Below are 14,731 nucleotides of genomic sequence, written 5' to 3'. Positions count from 1 at the left end.
ATGGGATGGTATGGATTGGATAGATCTGGCTCAGGATAGGGTCTAGAAGGGTGCTCTTGTGAACACGGTGATCAGCCTTCGGCTCCCATAAAATGCTGGGAAGTTCTCGGGTGGCTGCACAATGGACTGCTCCTCAAGAAGGGCTCAGCTTCATGAGTGAGTGAACAAGCCAAGGTGTCATGTATCAAAGGCTTCTGACTGCAAGACAAAGTCAAAGTCACATTGCGACTGATGGTCAGTCAATCAGTAAGTCTTGGTGTCGAGCCCCATCTGGGGCTCATGACCAGATATTAATTATTACCGTTTGACAGTTACGCTTATAATTCAGCACGTACCACACAGAAAACACTATTCCTCATTATGTATTTTAGTTACTGGTTGTTAAAGGCTCTGCTGCCTAACAGCTGGCGTTGTTTCATTGATTATTTCGCGGCCTTGCCTAACAATGACTCTTTATGCTATGATATATTCATTTAACGACGACGTCACTAATTCAGACTAGTGACGATGTAAGTTGTAAATAATAAAGTAGACGGGATGTGGAAGGAAGAGGCACATCTTTATTTTGAGATACTATTTTTTTTTTAGTTTGGTTGGAACAACTGAGGACAACCAATCAGAATAGCGGGTCGGCAGGCCGATATTTGACACTTGGATCTTCAGAGTACGAAGCAGGTTTGCCACCAACTCCCCGGGACTTTCAGCAATATCCCACAGTACTAACTCTATAGTATTCCCTCGACTATTCTGGATGCCGGTCACAGTAACCTCGCTGTCTAAGGCATGAACTGTCTTCGCTCGCTCGGAAGCCGGGATCGTGGGTTCGGATCTGTTTCCTGTGAGGTACGAACTGAATTCTTATATATTATTCTTATACACTGCCGGTCACAGTAGCCGAGCGGTCTAAGGCATGAATTGTCTTCGCTCGCTTGGAAACCGGGATCGTGGGTTAGGATCTGTTTCCTGTGAGGTACGAACTGAATTCTTATATATTATTCTTATACACTGCCGGTCACAGTAGCCGAGCGGTCTAAGGCATGAATTGTCTTAGCTCGCTTGGAAACCGGGATCGTGGGTTAGGATCTGTTTCCTGTGAGGTACGAACTGAATTCTTATATATTATTCTTATACACTGCCGGTCACGGTAGCCGAGCGGTCTAAGGTATGAACTGTCTTCCCTCGCTCGGACGCTGCGATCGGGTTCGAATCCCACTCAGGACATGAATGTTTGGTTTGTGTATGCGTTTATTCTGTGTTTGTGCTATCCTGTCTTTAAGTAGCGGCCTTGCGACGGGCTGATCACTCATCCAAGGAGTCCTACCGTCTGTGAAAATTGATTACGAACTAAATAAGAGGCCTGAATGGGCTGGAAGAGACATTGGAAAAAGAACTATTCGTGATCGATTGGAATGCGCTAAGGAGAAGAGCACTTCTGAGACCTAAGATCTCTTTCAGAAAGAACATAGGTCTTTCATTTTTGCAAGTAGACGGAAATTCCTGCTGCATGAGGACATGACATGCACACGTGGATAGATACGTACGTGCCTATTCATAAACCGGCCCCTAATTGCTTTGTTTTATATAAGGAAAGTCTGGGGGCGAATGTTTTCGAAACGTGCCGTATGTTTACTGCCCTTAACAATAACAATAGCTACCCTAACACCTGAACACGAGGTTTGTCACCCTCAGCCGGTGTAGCGGAACGTCCCCGATTTTGCTACCTTGAGGGTGAAGTTTGGTTGTAGATAAACTTACAGTGCAGACGCGCACCGTTCGGCCACTCAGATACAGTGCATTTCTTTTGTATCCTTTACACCACAGGATCTGCAATTTGAGTTTAGCTCAGTTTCTATAAAACGTGGTAGGAATCACATAATATCGAAACAGACAAACTAAAGACTCACTCCCAGTGGGTATTAAAACAGAAATTTTCCCTCGATCCATATAAATAGGTTAATAAACAGTTCATCAGCTGCCCTAACAAATTTGAGCGATGTTCTAATGCTGATACTGCTACATGCTTGGGGCTAATTTATTGGATTTTCAGATCTCAACCTAATCCTGTTTATTGTAGCTTATTTATTGATAAACCCGGTTTAAATAAAAAACTCCAGGAAGATCTGATCGCCTACTTTTCTTTGATAGGATACTGATCGCATGGAAAACGACGCCTCAAACAATTCTATGTTTCCGCGGGAATGTTGTAGAGCCGTTGCCTAGCAACAGACAAGTCCACAGATTCTCCTTTTATATGATATGGGGTGAATAGAAGACAACGCGTACAGCAGTTCGTTTATTGTTGCTTGTATTCTTCACCGCAAGAGCGTGTTTACTGGGTCGTTGCCAAGCNATCTTTATTACTGTCAGACAGTTGTAAGTTTGCTGATGTCAGACGCTCTCTCTGACGAGAAGACTGGTCTGTCGTTTGACAGAGCCACAATCAGCAGTAGAGTCCGATGTCAGTATGCACAATTTACCTTTCATATATTATTAAATGTATACAACATATAGAAGGCCTCTGTCAGTCTCCTGGTAACCGATTTTAACATAGTAATTATATCAGTCTCGGCACGGGCCACTTACAGAAAACTTTTCCCAGTTATTCTATTGTTGCATTACGTACGTACCTAAAGTACCGCATCGAAAACACCCTTCCCAAGAATACCCATCGTGTTTGCTTCTCTGTTGCCTAGAGATGGACATCCTTCTATTGTTTCGCGCGCGTACGTCGCGGGTTGTTTACCGAGCCGTTACTTAGCAATTCTTTGAGAAAATCTATCACAATATTATTGAGAAAATACAGTATACCCTAAGTTCACGTTATATTTTATTCTAGTGATGAACTGAAACCTATGTGTTTGCGCGCGTGTGTGTTTTCTTTTGTTTTGGATATGAAATTACAGGTTGTCGACTCTATTTAGAAGTATTAATAATGTTTAATCAAAATAAGCTCTGTTTTTGTTTAAGTCATCAATTACCTATTTTCGATCAGCGTTTTGTTGAGCAATACTCGTTCAGTTACAGAAGTTACTTAGTGTCAGATGAGGTGGACCAAAGATTGTGCAGCATGTGACCTGTACAGAGAAATATCATCACTTAGACTAATCATTTTGCAGAGATTTTAACCAACCATCTTCCGAATATGAATGGAATATTACTGCTAAGTTACCCTTTAGTGGATTGGTGTTCGGTTCTGAAATTAAAAATGAAGTCTTCTTAGAGCATGCGTCCTGCCGTTTCAGAGAAAGAAGGAAATAAACGTACGACTAAAATATCACTTCGTTTTCATGTCGACCGTCTATACAGAGTCTCTATTAACTGAGCGCTCCTCAAATTTATCGGACGGTCAGGGTTGCAAGCGATGCGCACAGTAAGTCGTAATAGGCTTACGTTAATATGATGAAAATCATGTTTGCCATATTTGTCTTGAGAGGTCTATTTCTACCAATATATATCCCTGTAACAGGTCGTGAAGGTCCATAGGGTTGTGAGACATCGAAGCTCCCACATCTTTTAGACAGTCGGCTCACAGATGGCGGTGAGGTTGTCAGGCTTACGCGCCAGTCGCCCTTTATCCCCCAGGAAGATTCCTAGTACTCATTTCTGTTAAGAGGCTGAGTCGACCCCAGGGCCATAGTGCGGCTGGAAGGATTAGGTAAATTGAAGAAATCCACATCATCGGAACTCATCTTAAGGCTTGTAGCGTAGTGCCTCAACCAACTACGCTACCGCGTGCCCTCCTATTTCTACCAGTATATTACATACTAGTAATATTAAAACAATGCAGAAATCACCGTGTAAGTGCAATTTCCTTATGTTGATTTCATTTTGTTAAAACCCCGACATGTTTCGATCTTACAGGTTATCTTGAAGGGGGTATTGTACATTAAAGGAAATTTCCAAAAAGCATTCTATATAAAAAATAAAAGATTAAACTATTTGCATTCTAAATTTCTTATAGAGGTTAAATTAGTATAGCGTTAAAAATCATTGGTATAGGTAGTTAGTCAGGATTGTTGTTTGCGGTGTGTCGTTCTGTGCTCTGTGTTACTAACTACTCTTTATTCAGATGTCGATAAGGTGGAACTCTGCGGTCTTGTTGCAGTTTTTGGCAGGTTAAATGTTTATAGCCTACAGCACGGTACGACACACCGTAATCAAATAAACTGCTCTAATTACGGCCTAAATCAATATATTTTAAAAATAATACTAATTTAACTTTTAAATAACATATGAATCGTATTTCAATCCTCTCTTTTTGTACAGAATGACACACACACACACCGAAGGCGGTCTTGTAAGACCGGGTTGTGTCGGGTGTTTGGCAACAAATAATCAGTGTAAGGAAATGGACTATATTTACTTACATGATAATATACATAGTATTTTAATAACAGATTTATTTGTCTCGAGATATAGGCTTAACTACAGCGCGCTGGAATATGGTTTTATGTTTTGTCTGTCATGCATTTCAGAAACACTTCTGAGATACTTCACACGTCTTATCTTCTTATTTGTGCGTAGTAACATTACTTATTTCAATTATTGTTTGTGATATATGAGTACAATAGAACGTTTATTTATCTGATTAATTTTTTTGGCTATCACTGTAAGCTGAATAGCTGTAAGCTTGTTTTTGTGCGACCTCGCAACCTGCAACAACAAGTTCTGGAAATCAATTTTTTATATAACACGAACCACATAGAAAACTCTGAGTTCAACAATTCTTCTATTGTTATCTGGGTATTCGTTGCAGCAGTAACGTTTTTACCTAGCCGTTGCCGGGCAAAGATACACATACACACAGACTGATGAGAGGGATTTATGAAACGGGCTTAGGTGCCACGATGCACATACTAAGTTTCATAAAGACTGGCACAGGTTCAGAAATTAATGAGGGGGGTGCACAGACACACAGACAGCATGATGTCAACATAAGCCTACTTCTATTTTTTTTTTTTTCAGATAATGGACCTAGGCTAAAAGCTCACAATTTGTGAACGGACTCTTAGGTACACGTGAAGTTTAATTGGTATCTAAAATATCTGTAAGCTTGAGTAATCATTATAGTGTAGAAGAACTTTAGTTACTTGCAACATACAATGAGGACCTTGAAGCCAACGATTTTTATTCTCTGAGGTTACCTACCCAAAGGATAACGTTCCCTCACACACGTTTCTGATAAACGTCAGCGTTTATGGCGAATCTAATTATTTTACACGTTTAAACCTGGACATATATATCCAATTATATAAAAAGCTGTTGTTTGGTATTGCCCTCTCGTAAAGCTGTTGGTGTCATAATGATCTTTATTGTTTTAATACATGAACAAACAGCGGTCGCACTTCCCGTGTGTACGGTTGCTGAGCTACTGGTCTTCCTTATTCTCTGCTTCGTTGACATCACCATTGCCGTCCCCTCCTTCCCCGCGGTGCCACAAGATTTGTGCCACTGTTACTCCCAAAACATCCATACCAGCTGGTAAAATAGGAGGGGCTTACTATTACCAATCAGCCGACACTATCATTGTGACGTCACACGGTTTCTGGTGTGAGGACCACTGCCACTCAAACATAATCTCCACCAATCCAAAACGACGTGGAGGGGATAAGGAAGGACGGTGGAAGTAGGGATGACGTTGCGCGTGTGTGAGAGCGAGTGAGATGGAGCACCGCAGTGACGAGTGCGAGAGAGACAGAGTGGTTAGGGCCGCGGAGGAAGGGCAGCATGGTCCCAGGACCCGGTCTGTCGAGGCACAGGGCATCAGTTTGTGAGCCGGAGTGCGTTGTGTCGCATGCATAACGCATGAGTTTGAGGCTGTATTCTCCGTCTCTCTTGCACCGTAGTGTGCTGGATGTGTGTGTGTGCTGTGTTTTTACAAGTCTGAGCAGGCTGGCGCCCGCGCGCGGAGCAAAGGCACCCCCTCCTTGTGGACTTGTGGAAAAAGGGGGTAACTCCTAGAAAAGTGTTGTTTTTTTTTCTGTGTGTGTGTGTGTTCCTTTTTATTATTATTAGGGAGTAGCAGTAAATGGCTACCACAACTTACATGCCCGCTAGTACGGGAATCTCTGCCGACTTGGACGGTACTTCTGCAGGTAGTGTGGTCGGTATGAACATTGTGAACGCGGCAGTCGGCGGGTATCATACTTCTTCGCCGCGGTCTGCTGCCGATGCAAGTAACACTGAGATGAAGTATATGCCGCCCTCACAGCATCACCACCACCATCACCATCACCACCAAGTTCCTTCTTCGCCTTCACCAAATGGTCATCCGGTGTCATTATCCGCGGCAGCGGCACATAACCCATGGGTCAGTCTACAGCCAGGGTCAGGTGCAGATCCCTGGACAGCCTCGATGGCCGGAATGCATCCACATCACTCACATCACCACCACCCCCATCAGACGGCGGCAGTGGATATAAAGCCGCCCCACCCTGGCGGGGACGTCCCAGGTATGCACCATCCGAGAGCGCCTCCGCCGCACCAGCAAACCGGCGGCATGGGGTCTCCACACTCTTGGCACGCACCGGTTGTGTCTACAGGACACTACATCCCCACGTCTTCGACCAGTGGTGCAGGGTCACCGCTCCAGCACCACACGAGCCCAGCTGCGGCGTACCAGGCGGCTATGAATGGTATGCTAGCTCACCATCACCACCAAGCGAGTCCTCAGCTGCACCACTCACTGAGGGAAATAAACCACAGCCCGTCCCCTTTGCACCATCAGCACCCACACCAACACCCAGACGCCAGAGGCGATCCTTCGGGAGGTGAGGAAGACACTCCGACGTCGGATGACCTCGAAGCGTTTGCAAAACAATTCAAACAGCGTCGCATCAAACTTGGGTTCACGCAAGCCGACGTCGGCTTGGCACTGGGAACACTGTACGGAAATGTATTCTCCCAAACCACGATATGCAGGTTCGAAGCATTGCAGCTTAGCTTCAAAAACATGTGTAAGTTGAAACCGTTACTCCAGAAGTGGTTGGAAGAAGCCGATTCGACGACAGGGTCTCCCACTAGCATCGACAAAATAGCAGCACAGGGCAGAAAACGGAAAAAGAGGACCAGTATCGAAGTCTCTGTGAAAGGAGCTTTGGAACAGCATTTTCACAAACAGCCGAAGCCATCAGCACAAGAAATTACTGCATTAGCGGACAGTTTGCAGTTGGAGAAGGAGGTTGTGAGGGTGTGGTTTTGTAACAGGCGACAGAAAGAAAAGAGAATGACGCCGCCGAACACACTAGGGGGACCTGATGGTATGATGGAAGGTGGGCCACAAGGTATGCAGGGAGGACCTCCACATGGGCTACATCAGGGTTATCATCATCAAGACATGCATGGGTCCCCCATGGGTCAGCATTCACATTCACACAGCCCTCCGATGTTGTCCCCTCAGTCCATGCCTACGCACCAGTCGCTAACAGCACACTAGCATTTACTGTAAGTGACTGCTTCCGCCAACTCCCACTAAGGGCTTCAGACATGCTTCCACTAACTGTCGTCAAGTGCGAAAAGCGAAACAATATTTTCACCCCCAGTGACAAAGTGCGTAGGCTCGATCATAAAGGATTTCATATAAAAATGAGAAATATAAAGCTCGTAAAGTTTTCCGAAAAATTACGTAAACAAACAAACAAGATGAAGACGATGAGGTTTTGTGATTTGTGTTGCATAATTAATCAATTAATTACTATGCAGTCGGCGGCCATGTTTGAATTCATCATTGGACGACTACAAAGTACATAATTATGCAAAGATATTTTTTTCCCCACATCTCCCTGTCTGCTGCTACATAAAGATGAATCATTTGAGCGCTACCGCAAGGCACACACATGCAGTTGCTTCTGAAGCCGAAGTGGAACTCGAAGTGGAGAGATTGCAATCGCAGAACATTTAATACATTTGTAAATATTGAGACAAAGCGTGAGGCCGAACAGGAACTTTCGGTAGTGTCTGTATAAAAACAGGAGTTACAGTCTGTATAAAAGTGTTTTCAGTAGAACTGTGGTTGCGTTCGAACTTCAAACTTGTATATAGCTATACAGTGTACATCGCGCCCCGAAAGTTTTTGAAAAAGACACTACTACAATGGCACTTTGTAGTAACAGACACAAATTAAATAAAACAATGATTGTGTATCTATTATCATAGTTATTACTGTAAAATAAATGGATCAATACAGACACGATGTGGACATTTTTTTAAAATCTTAACCTAAATTTATTGTGATGTAAAAATGCCACGTGATTTTCCGGACCGAGGGACTCAATTTCATATGGACATTCGATAAATACAACAAACTAAAGAAGAGTTAATTAAAAAAATATTGTATATATTTATTATATTAATTATATATTATTGTACGTGTGTGAGAAATATATCTTTCTGAAATTAGAGAAGGTATAGCGAAGACAGTGACGTAAAGTTCTTTATATATTCAAAATACGACGCGACTTGAAATTCTCTCGAAGAGCACTACTGCGAAATGGTATTCCAAGCTCGATATTTAAAGCAATCTCTCAAATAAATTCAAAATTTGGAAACTGTAGAAGATATCAGAAGGAATAAATTCACGGGCATTTTCTGTAACTCAGACTACTATGACAAACACCGTGGTATTCAAAATGTTAGTAACACAAACGGGACAAGCAGGTGTGATATCACCGGCCAAGCCGCTGCCTGCAGCCGAGGTTTTGCTACACCATTCCACCGTCAACTGACTACCAGCACGGCCCTCCGTCAGACAACCAGACGTGGAAGAATGTGGCTCTCAGTGACTACAGCGGACGATGACTGCGAAGACTTCCCGAGGAACGTCAGCAACGAACCAACATTCGCCGGCACCTCCAGTACTCCACCATGGTAACATCATACAACCCCTCCCGCAGAAAACTAAGGTAGGATGGATCCAGTGATAGAAAAACACAGATAAAAGGTAAACAAATGAGGAATAAACAAAATAATGAAATAGACACAAGTGATAAATTCTATTTCATTCAAATGGAAATATTCGTGTGCTGTTACTAGTGCTTCTTCAGGAAAACAGACTAATAAAAGAAACAGTAATATATGGAACCAAAATAAAAGTAAGAAACAAGAAAACGATTTTTCAGAAAGAATATATATAAATATATACGTACATATTACAATAGTGTCCTCTTTGCACATAAGAGCAGATTTTTTCATTTCGTAATTAAGAAAGTAAATATTATATGCGGAGTATTTTTTACGATACAGAATTAATATTTGAAAGAGAATATTAGGTGGGTACCAACACACAATCTGTTTCAATGTTTGAGAACATAGCCTGCAATAGGAACGTCCCCAATAATTTGCCGATAGGTCTGTTATGCAAGAAGAAAACTGCACTTGCAGACAAGTCTGGTCGTCATGTGATTAGGTAGATGTTTGGCGAAATTATCACGAACTTTGTTTCTGTAAAACAGTTGTGTCATATTCTAAATCAGTTGTTTTATTTTATTGTATTAACTTAGTCACCGGAGATATGTCCGTTTGTTCATAACTTGAATTATCAAACGTCTCACACACACGCGCACATTTGAGTATATAACTTAATGTTTTTCAAACGCCATTTCATGTACTGAAATAATTTAAATTCATATATTAAAACTAAAATTAATTGAAAGGTTAAAAGCATTCAGATTGTTGTTGTGTAGTTTCCTAAAGCGAATTTTATATTATTTTAGAAAAAAATTGAATATGTTTTTCTTGTTAAAAAGGAGCTTTCAGCCGCTCATTACCTGTAATAATTTAATGTTGTGAACGTTGATTTAAAAGCAATTATAACATTTTTCAAAAGAGTCTAGATAAGTTCTAAAGAACCACGACGAAAGTATTTGTGCCAACATGAATGAATAAACTGTGAGTTTTACTTGTAATAAGTATCTTATTTCTACATCAAAACGAAGTCCTTAAATTCGTATGTAGTACCACATTTTATTATGTTTTATATACGCAAGTTTTCTACATATGGGCCCCTCTTGAAATTTGAGTTACCTAATGTTTTTTTTTTTTTTTACTGTTGTTCCCTTTGAAAATGACTCACGTCTAATGCAGAAAGCATTTTGCGAAATGAAGCGTTTCTAAGGTGGCAATATATATACCATTTGATTTAGAACGAAAATATAACTCACAACTGGCCTTGCTAGTCTCATAGTGTGATCAAAGCCAGTCTCGAAATAAGGATGAATATTAGAGTTTCCAACAGAATCTGACACGCACTTCACGACGTAAATACCTGGTCGCACTAGCAGTCTTTTTCTGAAATGTGTCAAACAACTTGCAGGACATATAAACAAGCGTTTTTACTGAGAAATCAAGTCCCTATATATTGCGCAGTGTGGATAATACTGGGAACTTTGCGGTGTACATTTATGCAACTTCAATACTGGCTGTATCTCCCTCTCTCACGTATGGCTACATATTTTGATGTAAAATTGAAACAATCGGCTTCATTTAAAAGTAACATCATAACAAATTGAATTTGTATACATATTTTATTGCATTAAATTAATTGAAATCATATCCATTTGAAAAATTTCCAAACAGTGGCAGATTTAACGTTCAGGAAGTACAGAATGACAACTGAAATTCAACACTGATCATCACAGCCCTTCTTCTTCTTACCTGTAACGTGCGTTCTCATGAAATATGCGTTTATTACGATATATATTGGAATATTTATATTTATGAGTACTCTTAACCTAGAAATATATGTGACCTATCGTAATTCAGTTCCGTGAGGAGAAAGTGGTTATGAATACTTCAACGGAAGATAGGCCCAGGAGTCACAGCTTCAGCGCTTCATCGCGGGATAATATCCGCTTTCGAATTTTCCATGAAGGCATCTGTCCGTTTTAATACAATTCGGTACAGGTAATTCGCTAAATGCCTCTTCATATTTTATGAGCTTTAGGTCCTCGATGGTTTAGAACGTAGCCTAAATATACGTTCAGCTCAGAAGTTAAAAAAGAAAACTTCGATTGCTAGTATGAACATTGCAAAGTTTTTGCATTTCACTGGTATACGTATGATTTTGACAGATTGGCCTGTTACTTATTTGTATGAAGTTTGTGTGCGGCTTTAGACCGGAAGTGCCATGCAAGTTTTGATGGAATTAGTGGTATTAAAATGAATCACATAACTGCGGTTAATACGCAGTTTTAAGTATTTTCATGCATCGAAGGCGTTCTACGACGCTGCTAACATAAGAAAGTTCAGAATGACGGATACTTTTATGTTACGTACTCAGAACTGTTCTGTTTCATTTTATGCATTTAGTCTTCGTCGTTTATATTGTCGGTTATGGCACTTTAAGAGCTTAAAGTATTCATGAAAACATTTGGAAATATTAGTTCTTTTTTTTCTGGTTTATATGATATTCTTCAAAAGTTCCTGACGTGTGTTAATTGCTACTTGCTAATATATTTTATCCTTTACATCAGCCATTGTTTGGAAATGTATCACGTTCTCCGGCGGCAAAGTTCTTAGTAGCCCATGTAAACAGACTCAGTAACGTTTCTCTAAATTACTTGAAGAATAATGCAGTTATTTTTTTTCCTTGGCACTACAGCCCCAGTGGGCCTAGGCCTACCTCCATGAACTTCTCCTATAATGCAGTTATAGTGGTATAAAATTTCTTAATCATTTTCAAAAAAATAACCACAATGAATATTACATAACTGCAAATAGCTTTGTTTGTTTCTGTTTATGTCCCAACTTCAAAACATATGGAATATTCTGTGTGTTACAATGCGCTAGAAGCGGGGTCCCTCTCCGCACATTGTGATCTTTACGTCAAGTTGTTGATTTAGTTTTGTTTTATTTTTGTTTGTTTTTAAAATGAAGAATAATAAACAATTGCATAAAAATGCATCTCAAACTCTTAAGAATAGCCTATATATAACGTCTGTGCGTAGACCGCCATCTTCTTTCTTGTATACTGACATTTCAAAGCAAATCAACTACATAAATAAATGACATGTGTTTTTGTCATATGAAAGTATCGACTATTTTTTCATACTTACTCATTTATAGTCCGTCTGTAAAACTATCCCAACCTGTACCTATAGATTAATTGAGAGGAGAAGCTATAGAAATTTCTAATTACACTCCAAACTATACGAAATAAGTGGGTGACAATTTTATCCCCCATAGAATTTGTATTCATAATGCCACAAAAACTTAAAAAAGACGCGTTAAAGACTTCATAATTTTTTTTGTTTTGTATTTATGCCTGGAACTTAATTACGAAATATGTATTATTAATTCTGCGGTGAATGCAGTAGCAGCAGGCTTGCTACCAGTTATTGGTATAATATACGCGATTAAAGTATAAATGATTTTTCTTGGGGAAGGGGGAGTGATTTTAGAATCATATTTTTATGCTCCCTCAAGTTTAACGTCATTACACCAAATGTTTCTATCATCCGCCTTTGATTTGTATCTCATAATTACTTGTGACCTATTACCTGTTCATAATGTGACTATCCACTGAGCTTCATTCTTAATAGTAAATCTCATTCGTAAATATTTTTTATGCAAGCAATCGGATACATAGATAGAAATCCCTATAGGCTTATAGTAACAATAGTGTATTATGTGCCACAAGACTGGATAAATATTGTAAATATATATATATATATATAATATAATATAATATAAAGCATAATTGGCCCTTCATATGAGTTCACTGCTAAAACGAAACTGAAAAAATTATGTTTTCAGAACAGTTAACTCTGACTTATAGCGTTCATGCTAGTTCTCGAAATTTGAGACCGTTGGTCCATTCGTTATGCTAATGTTATGCTGGATATTGGGCATTTTCTAAGGGATATCTAATATACAGGACATTTAAAAAAAATTTGTTCTACTGATATATTTCTTGTCCCTTCTTTTGTTTTTGGCATTAATAGCCTTAATTTGTGTTCGAGCCGAGGACGTTTTGAACACTAAACAATTACGCTAATCATTGTCATCTCAGTGGCTACTGTTTCATTGTCGGCTAATTACTCTCATTTTTAACCGTAAAATTCTTCATGCAATTAGACATCTTCCGAAACGATGTAATTTGCATTAAGTGTCGAACCTCTTGTCTCCAACCATGGATACAGTAGTTGGAGTCCGCTATATGACCGTACGTCCTTTTCCTTCCCAGCTGAGTACTGAGTATGCAGTTTCTTAGAAGAATACGTAAAGGCTAATGTCTTGTTACAGGCTTTTGATCTCATAGGTATTATCCAAATAGGCCCAATGTATTAATTACATACTTATATTCCTCTAATACCAGTATATAGTCTTTTCAGAATGAATGAATTCGTCTTAAGGAACTTCATCGTGTAAATATTTGTGGTTCGTTTTTATGGATGTTCTTACATTCCAGCATATAAAGAGTCCTTACAATGTTCTATCATGAAATTTTAAATTTATTCTTTAATGTGGCTTTAATAACAGCAGCTAATTAGGATTCTAAAATATTCGCAGGATCATGAAAGAGTATTTGAAGTGCACTGTTCTTCTTCTTCTTCTTCTTCATTTGAAGGATTAGGCCCTCTGGCCTCTAACCATTCAGGATTAATGTGAAACTTTTAATCTCACGGACAGTAGGTAGGTTCTCCTTAGATGAGGCATCAGTCCGCCGCAAGACTTCTGTCTACACATGACAACATAAACACAAGAAACTCAGACATATAGCCATGCTACGAATGGGATTCGAACCCACGATTGCAGCATTCGAGCGGACGTAGATATTTCGTGCCTTAACCGCGCCACCAAAGGAATCAAGTTAAAAGAATTGTACCGCAGATGAAAATAAAAAATTTTAATTAGTCATCTATCTAATCTTTCTTTCTATCTATCTACTTCCTGTTGCTCCCACTTGGAGAGCAGGGCATCAGGGAAAAGCTTTTTCCGCTTCAGTTTTTTAATAGACAGTCGGTAGAACTCCTTGGACGGGGGATCAGCCAGACTCAAATCTGCTACCTACATAAGAGAACACAAACTCAGAATTAACGCAGACAGACATCCATGCCTTGAGCGGGATTCGAACCCACAATCTCAGTGTTCGAACGGGCGAAGACATTTCATGCCTTAGACCTCTCGGACGCGCAATGAAATAACTAAGGCCTCTTTTAACCCATCGATCATTTATTGATTAAGATGTACTTAAAATATAAGACGATAGGCTATATAGGCCTATGTATTTATTAGGGCAGAAAAAACAGCATAGTAGTGGGACACAAAATTTGTACTTTTCGAAAAATATTAATAGGGCGATATAATCAAAGAGGGTTCGATGGGCAGGACATGCAGCAGGAATGAACAATATGAAATTTTGATTAGATATCCTGAAATCAAGAGACCACTTGAAATGAATTTGCATAGGTGGCAGGATAACATTAAGATTAATGTTACAGAGAATGCAGACTAGATTCACCTAGCTCGGGGTACGGCAGAGTGACAGGCTCTTTTATGATCACAGTAATTAGCCTTGGTCTTCCATAAAAGGCGGGGAATTTCTTGGCCAGCTGAATGACTGTGGACGTCACAAGGCGTCTGACCTCTGCATTGTGACGCTACCTAGAGGACATTTGTCTATGGACAGATGCGTAGCAATATAATTTTACTATTTCCCTAATTTTGTCTTTCATGAGTATAGGCCGAAATACAAAATCATGTTTCTATTTAACTTAATAATAATTTGTTGTAT

The 14,731-nt window shown here is 39.9% G+C and overlaps 1 protein-coding gene across 1 annotated transcript; it reads left to right on the top strand.

Annotated features, from left to right (window-relative positions):
* Positions 1-5,524: 5,524 nt before the first annotated feature.
* Positions 5,525-9,902, top strand: LOC111865046 (POU domain protein CF1A). Its single transcript, XM_023852763.2, has one exon. It carries the CDS (start codon positions 6,029-6,031, stop codon positions 7,433-7,435), a length of 1,407 nt encoding a protein of 468 aa, XP_023708531.1. The 5' UTR covers positions 5,525-6,028; the 3' UTR covers positions 7,436-9,902.
* Positions 9,903-14,731: the final 4,829 nt, after the last annotated feature.

Source organism: Cryptotermes secundus, unplaced genomic scaffold, assembly GCF_002891405.2.
Source record: "Cryptotermes secundus unplaced genomic scaffold, Csec_1.0 scaffold971, whole genome shotgun sequence".
Classification (NCBI taxonomy): domain Eukaryota; kingdom Metazoa; phylum Arthropoda; class Insecta; order Blattodea; family Kalotermitidae; genus Cryptotermes; species Cryptotermes secundus.
The sequence above is the reverse complement of the archived record's forward strand: the minus strand, read 5'-3'. Positions and strand labels throughout refer to the sequence as shown.

Bases quoted from the DNA above. Each gene is read 5' to 3' on its own strand.
- LOC111865046 (XM_023852763.2), top strand. From the start codon at position 6,029: ATGGCTACCACAACTTACATGCCCGCTAGTACGGGAATCTCTGCCGAC.